Source organism: Dipodomys ordii, unplaced genomic scaffold (assembly GCF_000151885.1).
Source record: "Dipodomys ordii isolate 6190 unplaced genomic scaffold, Dord_2.0 Scaffold61, whole genome shotgun sequence".
Classification (NCBI taxonomy): domain Eukaryota; kingdom Metazoa; phylum Chordata; class Mammalia; order Rodentia; family Heteromyidae; genus Dipodomys; species Dipodomys ordii.
In genome coordinates, this window is record NW_012267277.1 from 1,798,091 (window position 1) to 1,812,880 (window position 14,790).

The window sequence follows — 14,790 nt, forward strand, 5'->3', positions numbered from 1 at the left end:
GATGGTTCCTCTTTTTCTTTTCCTAAACTAAATTTTCTAATCTCCATGAAGAACTTTCCAATAGGAAGTGTACGTAGCAGTAAGCTTCCATCTGTGTCTTTCCTAAGGAGTGAACTGTTCTGTGTAGTTCTGGCAGGCCTGTTGACATGAGGACTGTGCCCAGAGCGTTGAGGACTGGTTAGTTTCACTCTTTTCCAGCAAAAGGAATAGGGCATGTGTTAACCATTTGAAGCTATCTGTTAATTATGGCTTTAGGTAGCAGACAGTACTGTCTACACATTCTGAAACCTCTCTATTGAGTGAAATGAACATAGAATTTTGTTTCCTCTCTAGTTTATTGTTGTGTTGTTGTAAAAATTAAAGGAAGGGTGTTTTTGTATTACTTTTTGCAAAGTAAGGGGTCTGTTTGTATTTATACTTACTGTATCCCCAGTGGCTGAGTTACTAATATAGCTGGGGTTTGAATTCTGGTATTGGTCCATCACAATCACTTTTAATGCATTCCCTCATCCAGCCCCCTGTACAATTCCTGCAGTGTAGAGATGTTACAAAGATTAGCTCAGATAGCATAGGTAAAGCACCTGGCACATACTTGAAACACTATGTTCTGTTACCACTTTATGATGGCTATGGCTTCTCGTTCTCTAGTGAAGTACTGGCCTTACCTGAAGAGTGACTGCTCATAGTATCAACTCTGTAGACCAACACCTGAACTGAATCTTGCAGGGCTGAAAAAGTTATACTTAACACAAACTTTCAGGGTGAATGTATTAGGCAGTAATACCTTGGGTGTATTCTGGCCAGTCAGTGCTCAAGAGTCCTCTTTATGGCTCTCCCATGTGCTTCCTTCATGTACTGGATTCATGTGATGAGGATTCTAGAATGAAGCTAGAATAGCAAAGACATTTAACTAAAGCTTCAACTGACTTGGAGTTCACACATACCTTGCAGGTTTGTGTAGAAGTCTTTTTTAATCCCCTGTGCATGGACTGGTTTGATCTTGTCATCTATGGAATGGGAAGAAATTATTTTTTCCAACTTTACATGGGCTGGGGGGTGCTCAGCTGAGAACACTTAAGTGCAGTAACTTGCTCTGTTGCCTTTCTATCATGTTCCTGTCTGTCTAGGCTTCTAGTAATCACAATCTCCACCAGCTGGCCTCACAGCTCAGGAGAGTGCTCAGCTGGTGCTTGCTGCTCCCCTGGAGGAGCCCATTCCAGGGGCAGCTTTCAGGAAGTCATCAGGCTTTGTCCAGGTGGCTTTCCCTGTAACCTCTAAACAGGTATTGCACACTGCCAGACCCACAGCCCACCAGCCTCTCAGAAGACTAATGGACTAGGACTCTCAAATAGAAGTTGGTATATATCATGTGGCTTATGTCTTAAACAAGCCCAGACACTTTATTGATGTATATTTCACATACCTGAGTCTCCTTATTTAAAGTGCATGTATAGCTAAATAACCATCCATACAATTAGAACATTATCTGATTTTCTCCCAGAAAGAAATCCCATACTCATTAATCTTTTCTCCCAATCTTCTAACTTCTACCTGACAGGATACTGCTGTCCTGGAGGGGGTCCCAAGGAAGTACCTTTTATTCATCACTTAAGTACATGTATCTAGGCCTCGTGATAAAGGGCAGAACCCAGACAAGCAGCCATTTGGACACAGAGGATGGTGCCCTCATTTTTCAAGTGGAGAAAATGAGGCTGATAGAGAAGGCATCTGCCTAGGGTTTGCTGAGCCCAGGAATATTCTATTCCAATATAGTATAGCACGGAAGCATACTCACCCTTGGAGTAGATTTTTGTATGTAGAGTAGGGTTCCAACATTATTTTGTTGTACCAAGTTAGTAATTGCTCAGCATTATTTACCAATGAATTAATAATGAACCCACTGATCTGAAACACCATGTTATTAATAATTTTTCATATACAAATCTACTCTCATTGGCATAATTGTGGTGACAGCACCAATACACTATAGGGCTGTTGTTTTACTGGCATAGTATGATATGTGGTAGGTGATGTCTCCCACTTGTGTGAAAGTTTCTTTGACTTTCTTCAAAGTTGCTATTTCCATTGCAGTTTAATAAATACAAATTTATTGAAAATGACCATCTATATATCAAGTCTTTCCATCCACCAGCAATAAGAAGGTCTTGTTGGGCAAGGTGGCTCACTTATAATTGCAGCTACTTGAGAGGTATAGATCAGGAAGACTGCAGTTTAAGGATAGTCTGGGAAAAAAACTTAGGCCCTCCAATCTCAACAAATACTAGGTGCCAGGACTTTCCCTGGGCAAAAACACACTATTTTATCTGAAAAACAAGTAAAAGAGGACTAGGAACTTGGCTTAGGTGGTGTAGCACCTACCTAACAAGTGCAAGGCCCCCAGTACTGCCAAAAAATGTTAACATTATAAATCTAAAACTTTAGGACCTCTCATGAGAGCTTAATAGTTTTCTCCATTAAACTAATAATCTCTTTCATTAATACCTAGTAGTTTGGGGAACTATATACATTGTTCTAGGAAGTGGGTCAGCACCCCATTAGTGAGCTACAGTGCTAGTGTAACTGTTGATTACATTTATACATGGTATATCCTCTTGAATTGTAATTTGCTTATGAGTACTATATTGAAGCAATTTGACTTCTATATATTGATCTTAAATATATCACTTGCTAATGTTTTTGGACTTTAATGGAGAAGCATAATCTGTAAAATACTGGGTCTTTTTTTTTATCCTCTCATCTTCGTTTTTAATTGTATTTTCACACCAGTGTGCCCTCCAGCGCAATGAACAGCAGTGATCCAAGGCATTCCCCTATTCCCAATCTTGGAGCACATATGGTTTTTGGTGTTTTTTTGTTTTTGTTTTTGCTTGAACTCAGGGCCTCAGCTCTGTCCCTGAGCCTCTCTGTGCTCAAGGCTAGCACACTCACTTAAGCCATGGTGCCACTTCTGACTTTTTCTGAGTAGTTTATTGGAAATAAGAGTCTCATGGCTTTTCCTGCCCAGGCTGGCTTTAAATTGCGATCCTTAGATCTCAACCTCCTGAGTAGCTACGATTATAGGTGTGAGCTACGAGAGTGCTGGGCTACATCTAGTTTTCCATCATTTACAAAGCATAGCACTTGCTCTAGGCTATCTGCCTTTTGCTCCCATACACCCAATTGCTAGACAGGCTCTGTACCACTTGAGCCACACCTCTAGCCTCTTTGTCTTGGTTATTTTCAAGCTTTCACTTTATGCTGATATTCTTCTACTTGTGTATACGCACCACCTCTCTTAGCCATTGGTTGAGATGGTATCTCTGGAACTTCAATCCCCAGTTGGCCACAAGCTTTAATCTCTTGATCTCTGCCTTTTTATTTTCCTTCTTGAGATTGGTTCTTGCTATGTAGAGGCAAGATCATTTTGCCTCTACTGCTCAAGTGCTGAGATTACAAATGTGTGCCAGCACACTCAGCAATAAATATCTTCTTTGAGGGAGAGTCACCCCCTTTATTTTTTAGCTTGCTAAGATTTGTCTATACTTCATTTCTAAATGGGAACTGAATTTTACTGAGTGTCTTTTCCGCAGTCTATTTTGTTTTCCTTTATTCTGTGAATGACTACTTAGGTTTCCCTACTTCCTGAAATAATTTACAGTATAATTTAAAAAAACAGAAAAGCTTGAGATCTCTTTAGAGTTTAATTTATGAACATAACATACATTGGCTAGTACTGTTCAGTGATTTAAAACAAGAAAGGTTTCTTCCTCAGCCTGGAGTTTCCTAAATTATTTGTTTCCAGGCAAAGCAGTGGACTAGACCCAGTGGAGGGTGAGGGACTCGTGGGGAGAAGACTGAGGAAGCTCTGCTGTGAGATGAAGAAAAACTTAGAGATGTGGCTGCTGGACTTGAAAGAGGGCAATGCAGACACCTCAAATCCTTGGATACACTAGCGTTGTCTGAAACTGGAGGACCCCTTGCTGAAATCTCACAGCCAGCTTAGGAGTGGGCAGACCTTTCTCATTCTCAAAAAGTATGAAACAAGCTGGGCACCAGTCATTCACACTTATAATCCTAGTTACCTGGGAGGCTGAGAACTGGGGATCACAGTTCAAAGCCAGCACAGGAAGATGAATCTGAGAGACTCCAATTAATCAGCAAAAAGTCAGAAGTGGCTCAAGTGGTAGAACATTAGGCTTGAGCAAAAAATCCAAGATCAAGAAACTCTTTTCAAGACTCAGTACTGGCACATAAACATATACACACATACACACGAAGCAAAGGTATAATGTTTATTTCCAAAGAATTCTAGGCTCTGTTGGGCATGGTGGTATACACTGTAATCCCAGTATTTGAGAGACGGAGGCAGATGGGTTGTGAATTAGAGGCCTGCCTGAGCTATATAGCAAGACTCAGCCTCCCTCAAAAAGAAAGGGGGTGGGGGAAGAATTCTGGTCTTCAGTAGAACACAACAGACTTTCCAAACAGCAGCTCCCTGGTATCTTACTGCAGCAAACAACTTTGTTTTACTGTGTGAAGATCTCAGGCCTATAAGACTATGAAGGTCTTGACTGATATCTTCACCACTCACTCCAAGAGTGAAGGAAGTTTTTCTATCTTTGTTGCCCCTGGCTCTGATGCTGTTCATCCTCTGGGTTGACCTGCTCCTAGACCAAGAGCCCGAGAGCCCTTAGAAGCTCTGTATTCCTATGTATTTTGCAAATTCTATCAGTCACAGGTTTTTAAACTGTGGAAAGGCAAAGACCTTCAAGGTACATAGTTATTTGTGAAGGGCATGGCTGCTCCTTTGCTCTATCTTCATGTACCACGGGGACTTAGTGGGGGATTCACTGGTGGGATCTGGGAACCATGACAAAGTCCGGCATGTGGATTGGGAGGACTTAATGCAACTACCAGGGCACAAAGAACCAAGGGACTAGGCTCTGTGGGGGTTGCTGTCTGGGCACTTGGTCTCTTCGCAGTTCTTAGGGACAAGTGTGCAGGAAGCATTCAGCACTTGAGAAACTGGTGGGTGACCTCATAGATCCCCACTGACTCCTGAGACTTTTCATCGTAGTCAGTCCAGTCCTATGGGGTAAGAGGGCAGAGTTAGCCTCTCAAAGCAGGAAAGGACAGTGGGGTGGACAATTGGGACTCATGAGGCCCAACATGGTCTCAGCTATTTGTGAACATGCATGACCCTTGGCAGAGCTAGACCACTCAGGCCTGAGCTCCAGCATTGTCAGTTTGTGACCACAGACAAGTCATGTCACTCCTTGAAGCCTCAGTTCTATCCTTTATTTAAAAAAAATAAAATATGAGGGGGGGTGGAGCAAAAATGGACCTCAGACTGAATATTAATGACTTGAATGAGGAAAGCATGTGGTAAAGCAGTGTTACAAAGAGAAGCTTAGTAAATGCCAGTTCCTGTTGTTACTGGATGCTATGCAGACATAACCCAGCTGTCCTTTTTCCTTTCAAGGCCAGATCAAAACACTTCTACATACAGGGCAGAAATGTCCATACCACTGATGATCACTTGTTAAGCTCTACATAGTCACCACAAAAGCTAAATTAGCGACTACTTGTGCCAATGCCATGGGTAATGCAAGATTAGGTTCCCGTGAGCTGGTCACAAGATTTTCATCAACTCATCAATTAATAATTGTTGACTATTTTATTTCTTACTATTTAAAGATACCTTGTTTAAAGTTACAGAAACAGCCTAGATGCCCTGCAATAGATGATATATATATATATGTCATTTGCAGGGAAATGGTGGACTTAGAACCAACTGAACCAACTGAGGTAAGCCGAGCTTAGAGAGACAAATGGCACATGTTATTGCTCATATGTGGGAGCTAGATTAAAATACATCAGGACATAATAAACATACAGGACTACAGGCATTCATATACAGTTAGACCAAAGGAGGATACTCTTAGGGGAGAAACATAAAGGTGCAGTGCCTATGTACCTCTGATTGTATAAAATGATATTTATCAAAATGAACTCCAAGAAATGGAAACAAGAGGTTAAAAATTGCTTTTGTTTTTGTCTTGTTCAGTTCATTATCTGTCTTTGGGAGGGAGAACACAGAACTGGAAGGACAAAGGGTGAATAAACACAGCAGTGGTACTCACTAGACATATATACAACTTGTGGGTGGGGACGGGAGGGAAAAACTGGGAGACAGTGAAGAAAGGGGTGACACTGTCCAAAAAGAAACTCACTACCTGACTTATGAAATGGTAAGCCCTCTGTACATCACTTTTATTTTATTGTAGTAAAGGCGATGCACAGAGAGGGGTTATAGTTACATAAGTCAGGTAATGAGGACATTTCTTTTTCTGTTTGAAGAATGTTACCCCTCCCCTCACTTTCTACCATTCCCCCTGCCCCCATACATGTCTTTTATAACAATTTTTAAAAAAGAATAGATTTTAAAAAGATACCTTGTTTAAAAGGGCTGGGGATGTAGCTTTGTAGTAGAAAGTTTGCCTAATATGTGCTAAGGTCCTTGGTTTGAACCTCAGCACTACAACCCCCCCCAAAAAAAATCCACTGTAATTGTACACGTATATATCAATATCTACATGACTCATTAACAATGAGCTCACAGCCAATAGCACTGTAACTCCTACCTGAACAAAGCTTACAGAACACATACTTCATGTCAGGCACACTGAACTTTCCTGTGCTTACCAACCTGAAGAGCACTTCTGCAGCAAAATCACCAATAAATAGCACAAAGATGCCAGCTCTCCACTGATAAGCCTTGTTCACCAAAAGGATAAGTCCCACCAGGTACCTTGCCCAGAAAGCACTCTATGCCCAGGGTCCTTTACCAAGTCAGGGGTAATAAGAAAGAGTACCTCACTACTGCCTTCTGGTATCACACCCCAGGGCCCTTGGTCTCATACCTTCTCCTGCAGATTAATGTCATTGAAGACTGTTCCTGACTCCATACCCTCAGCAGCAAAGCCAGCCTGTAGGAGACAGGAAGGCAGCAGTTAGGCTGGGGGAAAGGTAGCACCAGGCTGGCATATGCTCTTTGTGTGGGGAGCTGGGTTTTCCAGCAAAGCCTTTGCCACAAAGGACAGGGTGGACAGCTGTTCTAGAATGACTTCCAAGACTTGGATGCTGCCTTGGGACTGCATTAGATTGTCCAAATTACAGCCCCAGACCAGAAGGCAGAAGTGGGGTAACCTCTGCCACTACTCAGACTCGTTGAAGGGCTCTGGGAATAGTGTTCCTCTTCCTGGACCTGCATTACCTTATTGATGAAATGGGGATGCCAACGTCATTTCTGCCTTATCCCATAGACTTGATGGGAGGTAAATGTTGCACAAATAAGAAGAAAGCACTGGCTTGGAGTCAGACCAAGCTGGGTTCAAATGATAGCACACTGCTTACTAACTGTAAAGCTGAACAAGCAGTAAAACCTCTATGGTCCTTCCTTATCTGGTAACAGGATAGATCCCTTCAGCGTTGCAGAGAGGATTAAACGGTGTTACATGTAAAAGTGACAGGAATGGTGCCCAGCATATAGTAGGCACTTAATAGTGGACAATTACTTTTCCTAGGAAGAAATCCAGGGCTGGTGTGTAGTTCAGGGGCACAGCGTTTGCCTAGCATCATGCAGAAGGCCTTGGGTTCAATCCTCAGGGTGGGAGGGGGGAGAACGAAAGGAGAAGTCCTAGTCCAGTTTCTTTTGGAAGCAAAGTTCTGCTGTCACTCTACACATCCTCTCCAAAGACACAGGAAACACACCCACCTGGGGCTGGAAGTCAACTGGTTCAAGGCCCCGGCACTCAAACTCTACTATTGTCTTGAATTTCTCATTGTCTTCTGCCTAGAAAGGAAGTATATTGAGGAGATAAGCTCAAGTGGGCCCTCAAGATGACCCTGTGACTGCTATGCTTCCTGCCCTATGGGACTGGGATCAGGAACAACTCATTCCCTTCTGAAGCACTGTTCCCTACAAGACTTTCTGCAGACATGGCTGCTGCAGAAGAGTGTGGATTGTGGGGTCTGTCCGAACATGAGGCTGGGCTGGGCTCTGCCTGGCTTTCTCCTCTGAGTATAAGATTTCTAAACTGTCAATAGGAGCTAAGAAATCTCTACAGGTTTATTGTGAGAATCTGGAACATACATAGAAGCCAGCACAGGTCCCCACTCTGTGCTTGATAAATGGGAGATAAAATTTATAATATCAAAAATATAAGAAAGTGTTAAGCTATGAAACCTCCAGATTCTCTGAGCTCAGCCAAAGTCAAACATTTATATTTCTCCTCTCCCTCTCCTTACCCTTTCTGTCTCTTACTCTCCCCAAAGCAGGGTCTTGCGATGTAGCCCAGGCTGACCTTGAACTCCAGATCCTCCTGCCTCAGCCTTCTGACTGCCTGCACCACCATGATTAGTTAGCCATAGCCTTTTGCTAACCATAGCCTTCTTTAAGGGTGCCCTGAAGGCCTTTGGAATGGGATGTGTGTGGAGGGCATTTCTTGGAGGGGTGAGTAGTCGGGAAGTTCACGCCTGCTTACCAATGTGCTCAGAGGTCACCCAAGTGCCATACATCCCTTCACTCTTATTCTGTATTCACTACAAAATCAGGTACTGTACTTCAACCAAGTGTCGAGTACTTGGTTTGTCTTTTGTTGGTTGTTCTTTACCTTCTACTACATTCTGACTGACTTTAGGGCAGGCCCTTATTTAATTTCTCTCTTTAGGGCATGTGATGTAGCTCAGTGGTAGACTCCCTGCTATGTGTGAAGACCTGGGCTTCATCCCCAGCACCACAAAAAAGCAAAGCAAAACAAAACAAAATAATTTCTAACTTCAGGACAATGCTTAGAATTTGATAAAATTCAGTTTTGGTGTGTATGTGCCAGTCCTGGGGCTTCAACTCAGGACCTAGGCACTGTCCCTGAGCTTTTGTACCCAAGGCTAGTGCTCTACCATTTGAGCCACAGCTCCACTTCTGTCTTCTTGATGATTAACTGGAGATAAGAGTTTCAGAATTGGGCTGGGAAGGTGGCTCAGTGATAGAGTGCTTGCCTTGCATGCATGAGGCCCTAGGTTCTATTCCTCAGCACAGCATAAGCAGAAAAAGCCAGAAATGGAGTGGTGGTTCAAGTGGTAGAGTGCTAGCCTTGAGCTGAACAGCTGAGGGACAATGCCCAGGCCCAGAGTTCAGGCCCCATGACCGGAAAAAAAAAAAAAGTCTCAGAATTTCCTGCCCAGGCTGGCTTTGAAATGTGATCCTCAGATCTCAGCCTCCACAGTAACTAGGATTACATGTGTGAGCTACCAGTGTCTGCCTAAAATTCAGATATTTTAAATAAACAGCTAACAAGGAATGGATGAATACAAATAACTGCTCTTTATATAGACCCCTGCCTTTGAGTTTGCTATATAGTGATACCTAATTAATAATAGTATTGGTACTCTCCAGGAAGTATGCACCAAGAGACAATCCCAACCAGGGTTTCACTGAATGAAGATAAGGGAGATGCTCTCAGCCATGGAAACATTGACTACCTTGGGCTAGAGGCCCCTTGAGCCCAGCACTTCTATAAAAGCACTAAAATAGCATTGAGTGAATATTAAATAAAATGATGGACTAAGCAAATGAATAATTAAGAAAATTAAATAGCCGGGCGCTGGTGGCTCACGCCTGTAATCCTAGCTACTCAGGAGACTGAGATCTGAGGATCGCGGTTCAAAGCCAGCCCAGGCAAGAGAGACCGTGAGACTCCAATAAACCACCAGAAAACCGGAAGTGGCGCTGTAGCTCAAGTGGTAGAGCGCTCGCCTTGAGCTGAAGAGCTGAGGAACAGTGCCCAGGCCCAGAGTTCAAGCTCCACGACCGACCAAAAAAAAAAAAGAAAGAAAGAAAATTAAATAATGTGCAAGGCATGGCAGTACACACTTGTAATCACAGCATTTGGGACCATGAGAAAAGAAGACTGAGTTCAAGGACTGCCTGGGCTACATAATAAGACCTGCCTAAAACAAACAAACAAAAGGATTAAAAAATAATACAAGTGACAATATCCTATGGCAGATCGTTCTAATACAGCAGTTGTCTCTAGAACTCAGGTCTCCTGGCCCTCATTTTAGTGTTAACCCACCATAGCAACAAACTTACATTGTAAGACTTGATGGTGCTGCTCAAAATCTCTGAAACATAAAAAGAAGACAGGGTTAACTTGAATCCTTGCTTTGGCCACAGCCAAGTACCCAGATGTGGCCTTGGGTAAGAGAGATAGCCATATGTAAGCTTTAGTATCTCAGACCAGAGTCCACCCTGCTTTCAGTCTGGCACCAGGAAGCTGTGGGCCAGCCTGGTATAACTCAGTAATCACAGTCAGACCTACCAATGGAGTTTTCCCGAGCACACAGCTTGCACTTCTGGACCATGGAGGCACTACCACGGCCTCCCTTTAGGGCCACACTGTCCTGGCAAGAAGCAAACAGAACCTCTAGTCACATGTCAAGTAATCACAGAACCTCAGGAGATCCCAACCCATCATTTATTACCAAATTGAAGAGATTAAGAAACAGAGGTAAGTGACTTGCTAAGGACAGAAATCCTGGGGATTGGGATTGGGGATGTGGCTCAGTGGTAGAGCACATGTTTATGACCTGCAAACCCCTCTATTGAAACTCCAGGGTACATTAAAAAAAAAAAATCTTGGGAAGGCTTCCTGAGAAGGAGAAAAGGTCTTTCTCTTAATTGGGAACTCTGCCCAACATCCCACAGGTATTTGTTGTTTATCATGTTGATCAGTGATACCTGCCCCTCAAACCACAAGAAATGAGGTCCAGGGGACTGGAGAGATGAGAACCAGTTTCCCCAAATCCCCACCCAGAGGGTTTGGGGGGGGGCTGGTGACAGGGTAGAAGGACAGTTACCATCAGCCGGATGTATTGCCACTTCTCTGAAACCTCACCACAGTTGCCACATTTCATCTTGGGAAAAAGAAGGGTATTAGTAAAGCAGCTGGCTTAGTTGGGGAGACACTGGGGGAAGGATAAGGACAATGGGAAGCAGGCAGAAGCCTACTGTACCTTCTTGTTGTCACTTCACATTTACAATCAGCCCCCACAAGGACATCTGGCTTATCTCCAGGCACGGCAAAAGTCACTGTTCTTATGTGTTCTATCTGGCTGAGGATTCAAGGCTTATGCAGTACTGAAAGGGCCTAAACAGGACCCTTACTCTAGCTAAGTTGCTTGGTTAAGAGCTTTCAGTTAGTCCTTGACTTAATTATTCATCACTGCTGCTCCTCACAGACTATCTAACTGAAGAAAAAATGACTCCCAAATAAACCTTGGAACTCAGGCTTCAAAATATTTGGAATGAAAGTGGTCAAAGGTAACTTTCTGAAATATAAGAGCTTTTGATGGGTGTGGAAAGCTGCTGAGATTTAGACTAGGGTACAAAGCAGAACTTCTGGGATCCAGGACAGAGAAGGACCTTACACTATTCAGAAGAGGGCCCTGGCAGACTGTGTCACTGGAGTGCCGGGCTTTCCAGTATGAGTAAGGGAAATAAGGGTGGGTCATGCACAAAATAAAAAACCAGATCAACCAATAAGAGTGGTGAATTTATTCACATTAAATAGTTGCAAAGTCTCTTTGAGAAGCATTTTAGTGTCTGTTTACACATCACGAAATAGTTAAATAGGGGGGAAAATGTGAGTTCCAGGGCTTTTGGTTAAAGATTAACCAATAAATCTAATATTCTGGCCAGAAAAAAAAATCGGAACATTTGTTACATGAAATATTTCCCAATCTTAAGGCGCTGAAGGCTGGGGGGAGGGGAGGAGGCACTGCCGCCGGATGTCCCGCCTCACCTTCAGGTACCACCGGAAGTCCTCGCCCACCGGCCGCAGATTGGTGACATTTTCCAGCGAGGCCTTGAGCTGCAGCGCGATTTTCTGAGGGGAGGGGTTCCAGTCTGACCACCCCGCCCCTCCCACCCGGGCTCGGCCTTCCTCCCTCTCAACGCCAGCCCCCCTCTACTCTTCATTCCCCCACCCCGCGGTGAGCTCGACATCCTCGCCATCTCTCCAGCCCGGCTGCCCCGGGAAGCGGGCCGCCTCCTCCTGTCTCCCCCTTACCCCCATGGCGTTCAGGCTGTACGCGGCGACCGCTGCTTTCCGGCCAGTCGTAAAAAGCGGGCGCCGTCGCTGCCTGCACTGCCTCAGTGAGGGGCGGGGCCCGGGAGGGGCGGGGCCCGGGAGGAGAGGGGCGGGGCCCGGGAGGAGAGGGGCAAGGCCTTTCCTCCTGAGCAAACCCTAGGCTGCTTTTACCTCGTGGGTATCGGGGTCCTGCCCGGTCCCGCCCCGCCCCGGTTAGGTGAGCGGATGTCCGTGCTTGACGGCCCGGTTCCTGCCTCCCAAGTCCGCAATGCCACAGATGTTAACTGAACCCCGATTTTGTGCGGGCACAAGACAGCCTGCCGGAAACCTCCGCCAGGTCTCCTGTTCTTTCCTACTATTCTGCCTGCTCAGAGGCTTCTCTGATCTCTTGGGTCCCGCTGCCCAGGGCCGCCAGGAAGGTTTGGATGGTGCCTCGTCAGCTCTTCGCTTTGCTTCTCTTCGGGATGCTGCCCCCAGTCTGGGCCATGCCCTTCAGCTGTCACCTTCTGAGGCCACACCGTGAATACCACGCGGAGGCACAGCTTACTTGTCTCGCAGCATGTGTCGATTTGGAGTGACTTCATGTCTGCTTTACCACCAGGTTGCCCTGTAGCTCCTAAGTAGACCACACAGGAGACGCGCTGGTCAGGCAGGACCCTTGATGTCAGATGCAGGCTGCCCCTAGCTTGTCCGGGGCAACAGAGTGGAGCGGGAAAGGAATTGCTTTAGGAACGCCTGGGACCTTGTCCGGAGCTGGACTGTCTCTAGCCAACCAGCTACTTGCCTAAAGAAGCCACAAATTTTTTAAAGAAAAACAAAAATTTTCTATTGTTCTTGTAGGTTGTGTTTGTCTTTGCTTTTGGGGGGGGACACGGAGGGTGAACAAATGCAGCACGGTACAGTATTTAATATGTACTATGTAAAAGATAAGCTATGCTACTTGTGGGCAGGGATGGGAGGGGGAAACTGGGGGGAAATGAAGGGGTGACATTGTCCAAAAAGAATTGTACTAATTACCTACTTATGGTATGGTAACCCCTCTGTATAACATCCTACGGATGTATCAGGATTTCTTCAGAAATCCTCACACGGTATGTATTGGTCTGTTCTTAGTGACTTATATAGATATTTCTACACGACTTTTAAAAACCCAAGTACTATTTTACCCCTAAAAAAGCAAACAGTATTTGGTTGGGAAGATAGCTCAGTTGTAGAGTGCTTGCCTAGCATGTGCAATGTAAGGGGGAGAGAGGGAGTTAAAAGTTAAAAGGTTCAGATAAACACATTTTCTTAATGATATTAATATACATTTCCTCATCATGATCCAAACATTACGTAATTGTTTTGTGATGCTAAGGTAAAATCTAGTGCCTTATGCATGTTGGGCAAGTGTTCTACTACTGGGATAAACCCCAGCAACTAAAGACTTTCAGGTCTCCTTTTTATAGGTTCTGTTTCCCTTGTTTATTTAGGAAATTGAATGACCTGCCCTGGAATTTTCTCTGAACATTACTGACTTGATTATTTTTTTGTCATGGGGCTTGAACTCTGGGCCTGGGCACTGTCTCTGAGTTCTTCAGCTCAAGGTGAGAGCTATACCACTTGAGCCACAGCACCACTTCCAGTTTTCTGGTGGTTAGTTGTGAAATAAGAGCCTCACTGATGTTCCTGCCCCAGCTGGCTTTGAACCATGATCTTCAGATCTCAGCGTCCTGAGTAACTAGGATTACAGGTGTAAGCCACCAGCACCTGGCCTGACTTTATTTTAAAATGTAGTATTTTCCTATTATTTTTGTAAGTGGTAGTTTTGGGACAGTGGGTTATTTTTTGTTGTTGTTGTTGGGCTTGAACTCAGGGTAGATGCTGTCCCTGAGCTTTTTCTTTTTTTGGGGGGGGGGGTCTGGTTGTGGGGCCTGAACTCTGGGCCTGGGCGCTGTCCCTCAGCTCTTCAACTCAAGGCTAGCGTTCTACCACTTGAGCCACAGCACCACTTCCTGCTTTTTTTCTTTTTGCTTATGTGGTGCTGAGGAATCGAACCCAGAGCCTCATGCATGCAAGTCAAGCGTTCTACCACTGAGCCACCTTCCCAGCCCCATCCCTGAGTTTTTTCATTCAAGGCTAGTACCCTACCACTGAGCCACAGCTCTACTTCTGGTTTTCTGGTGGTTAACTGGAATAAAGAGTTTCATGGACTTTCCTGCCCAGGCTGGCTTTGAACCATGATTTTCATTCGAACCACCGTGACCCTCAGAGCTCATCCTCCTGAATCCTAGGATTACTGACATAAGCCACCAGTGCCTGGCTTCTGGTTAGATTTATTTTTGGCAATAATTCACACCGTGTAGGTTTTCACACATATAGGTCTTTAGAAAGCAACAAATTTGCCGGGCGCTTGTGGCTCACACCTGTAATCCTAGCTACTCAGGAGGCTGAGATCTGAGGATCACGGTTCAATGCCAGCCCAGGCAGGAGAGACCGTGAGACTCCTATCTCCAATAAACCACCAGAAAACCGGAAGTGGCGCTGTAGCTCAAGTGGTAGAGCGCTTGCCTTGAGCTGAAGAGCTGAGGAACAGTGCCCAGGCCCAGAGTTCAAGCCCCACGACCGACAAAAAACAAAAAAAAAAGAAAGCAACAAA

At 44.7% G+C, this 14,790-nt stretch overlaps 1 protein-coding gene across 1 annotated transcript; it reads right to left on the reverse strand.

Annotated features, from left to right (window-relative positions):
• Positions 1–4,274: 4,274 nt before the first annotated feature.
• On the reverse strand, positions 4,275–12,219 carry LOC105990029 (chromosome unknown open reading frame, human C1orf123). Its single transcript, XM_013022342.1, has 8 exons — positions 12,132–12,219; positions 11,865–11,948; positions 10,921–10,977; positions 10,383–10,464; positions 10,154–10,185; positions 7,778–7,855; positions 6,924–6,989; positions 4,275–5,088 (listed from the first exon to the last, which is right to left on the reverse strand). Exons 1-8 carry the CDS (start codon positions 12,135–12,137, stop codon positions 5,011–5,013), a joined length of 483 nt encoding a protein of 160 aa, XP_012877796.1. The 5' UTR covers positions 12,138–12,219; the 3' UTR covers positions 4,275–5,010.
• Positions 12,220–14,790: the final 2,571 nt, after the last annotated feature.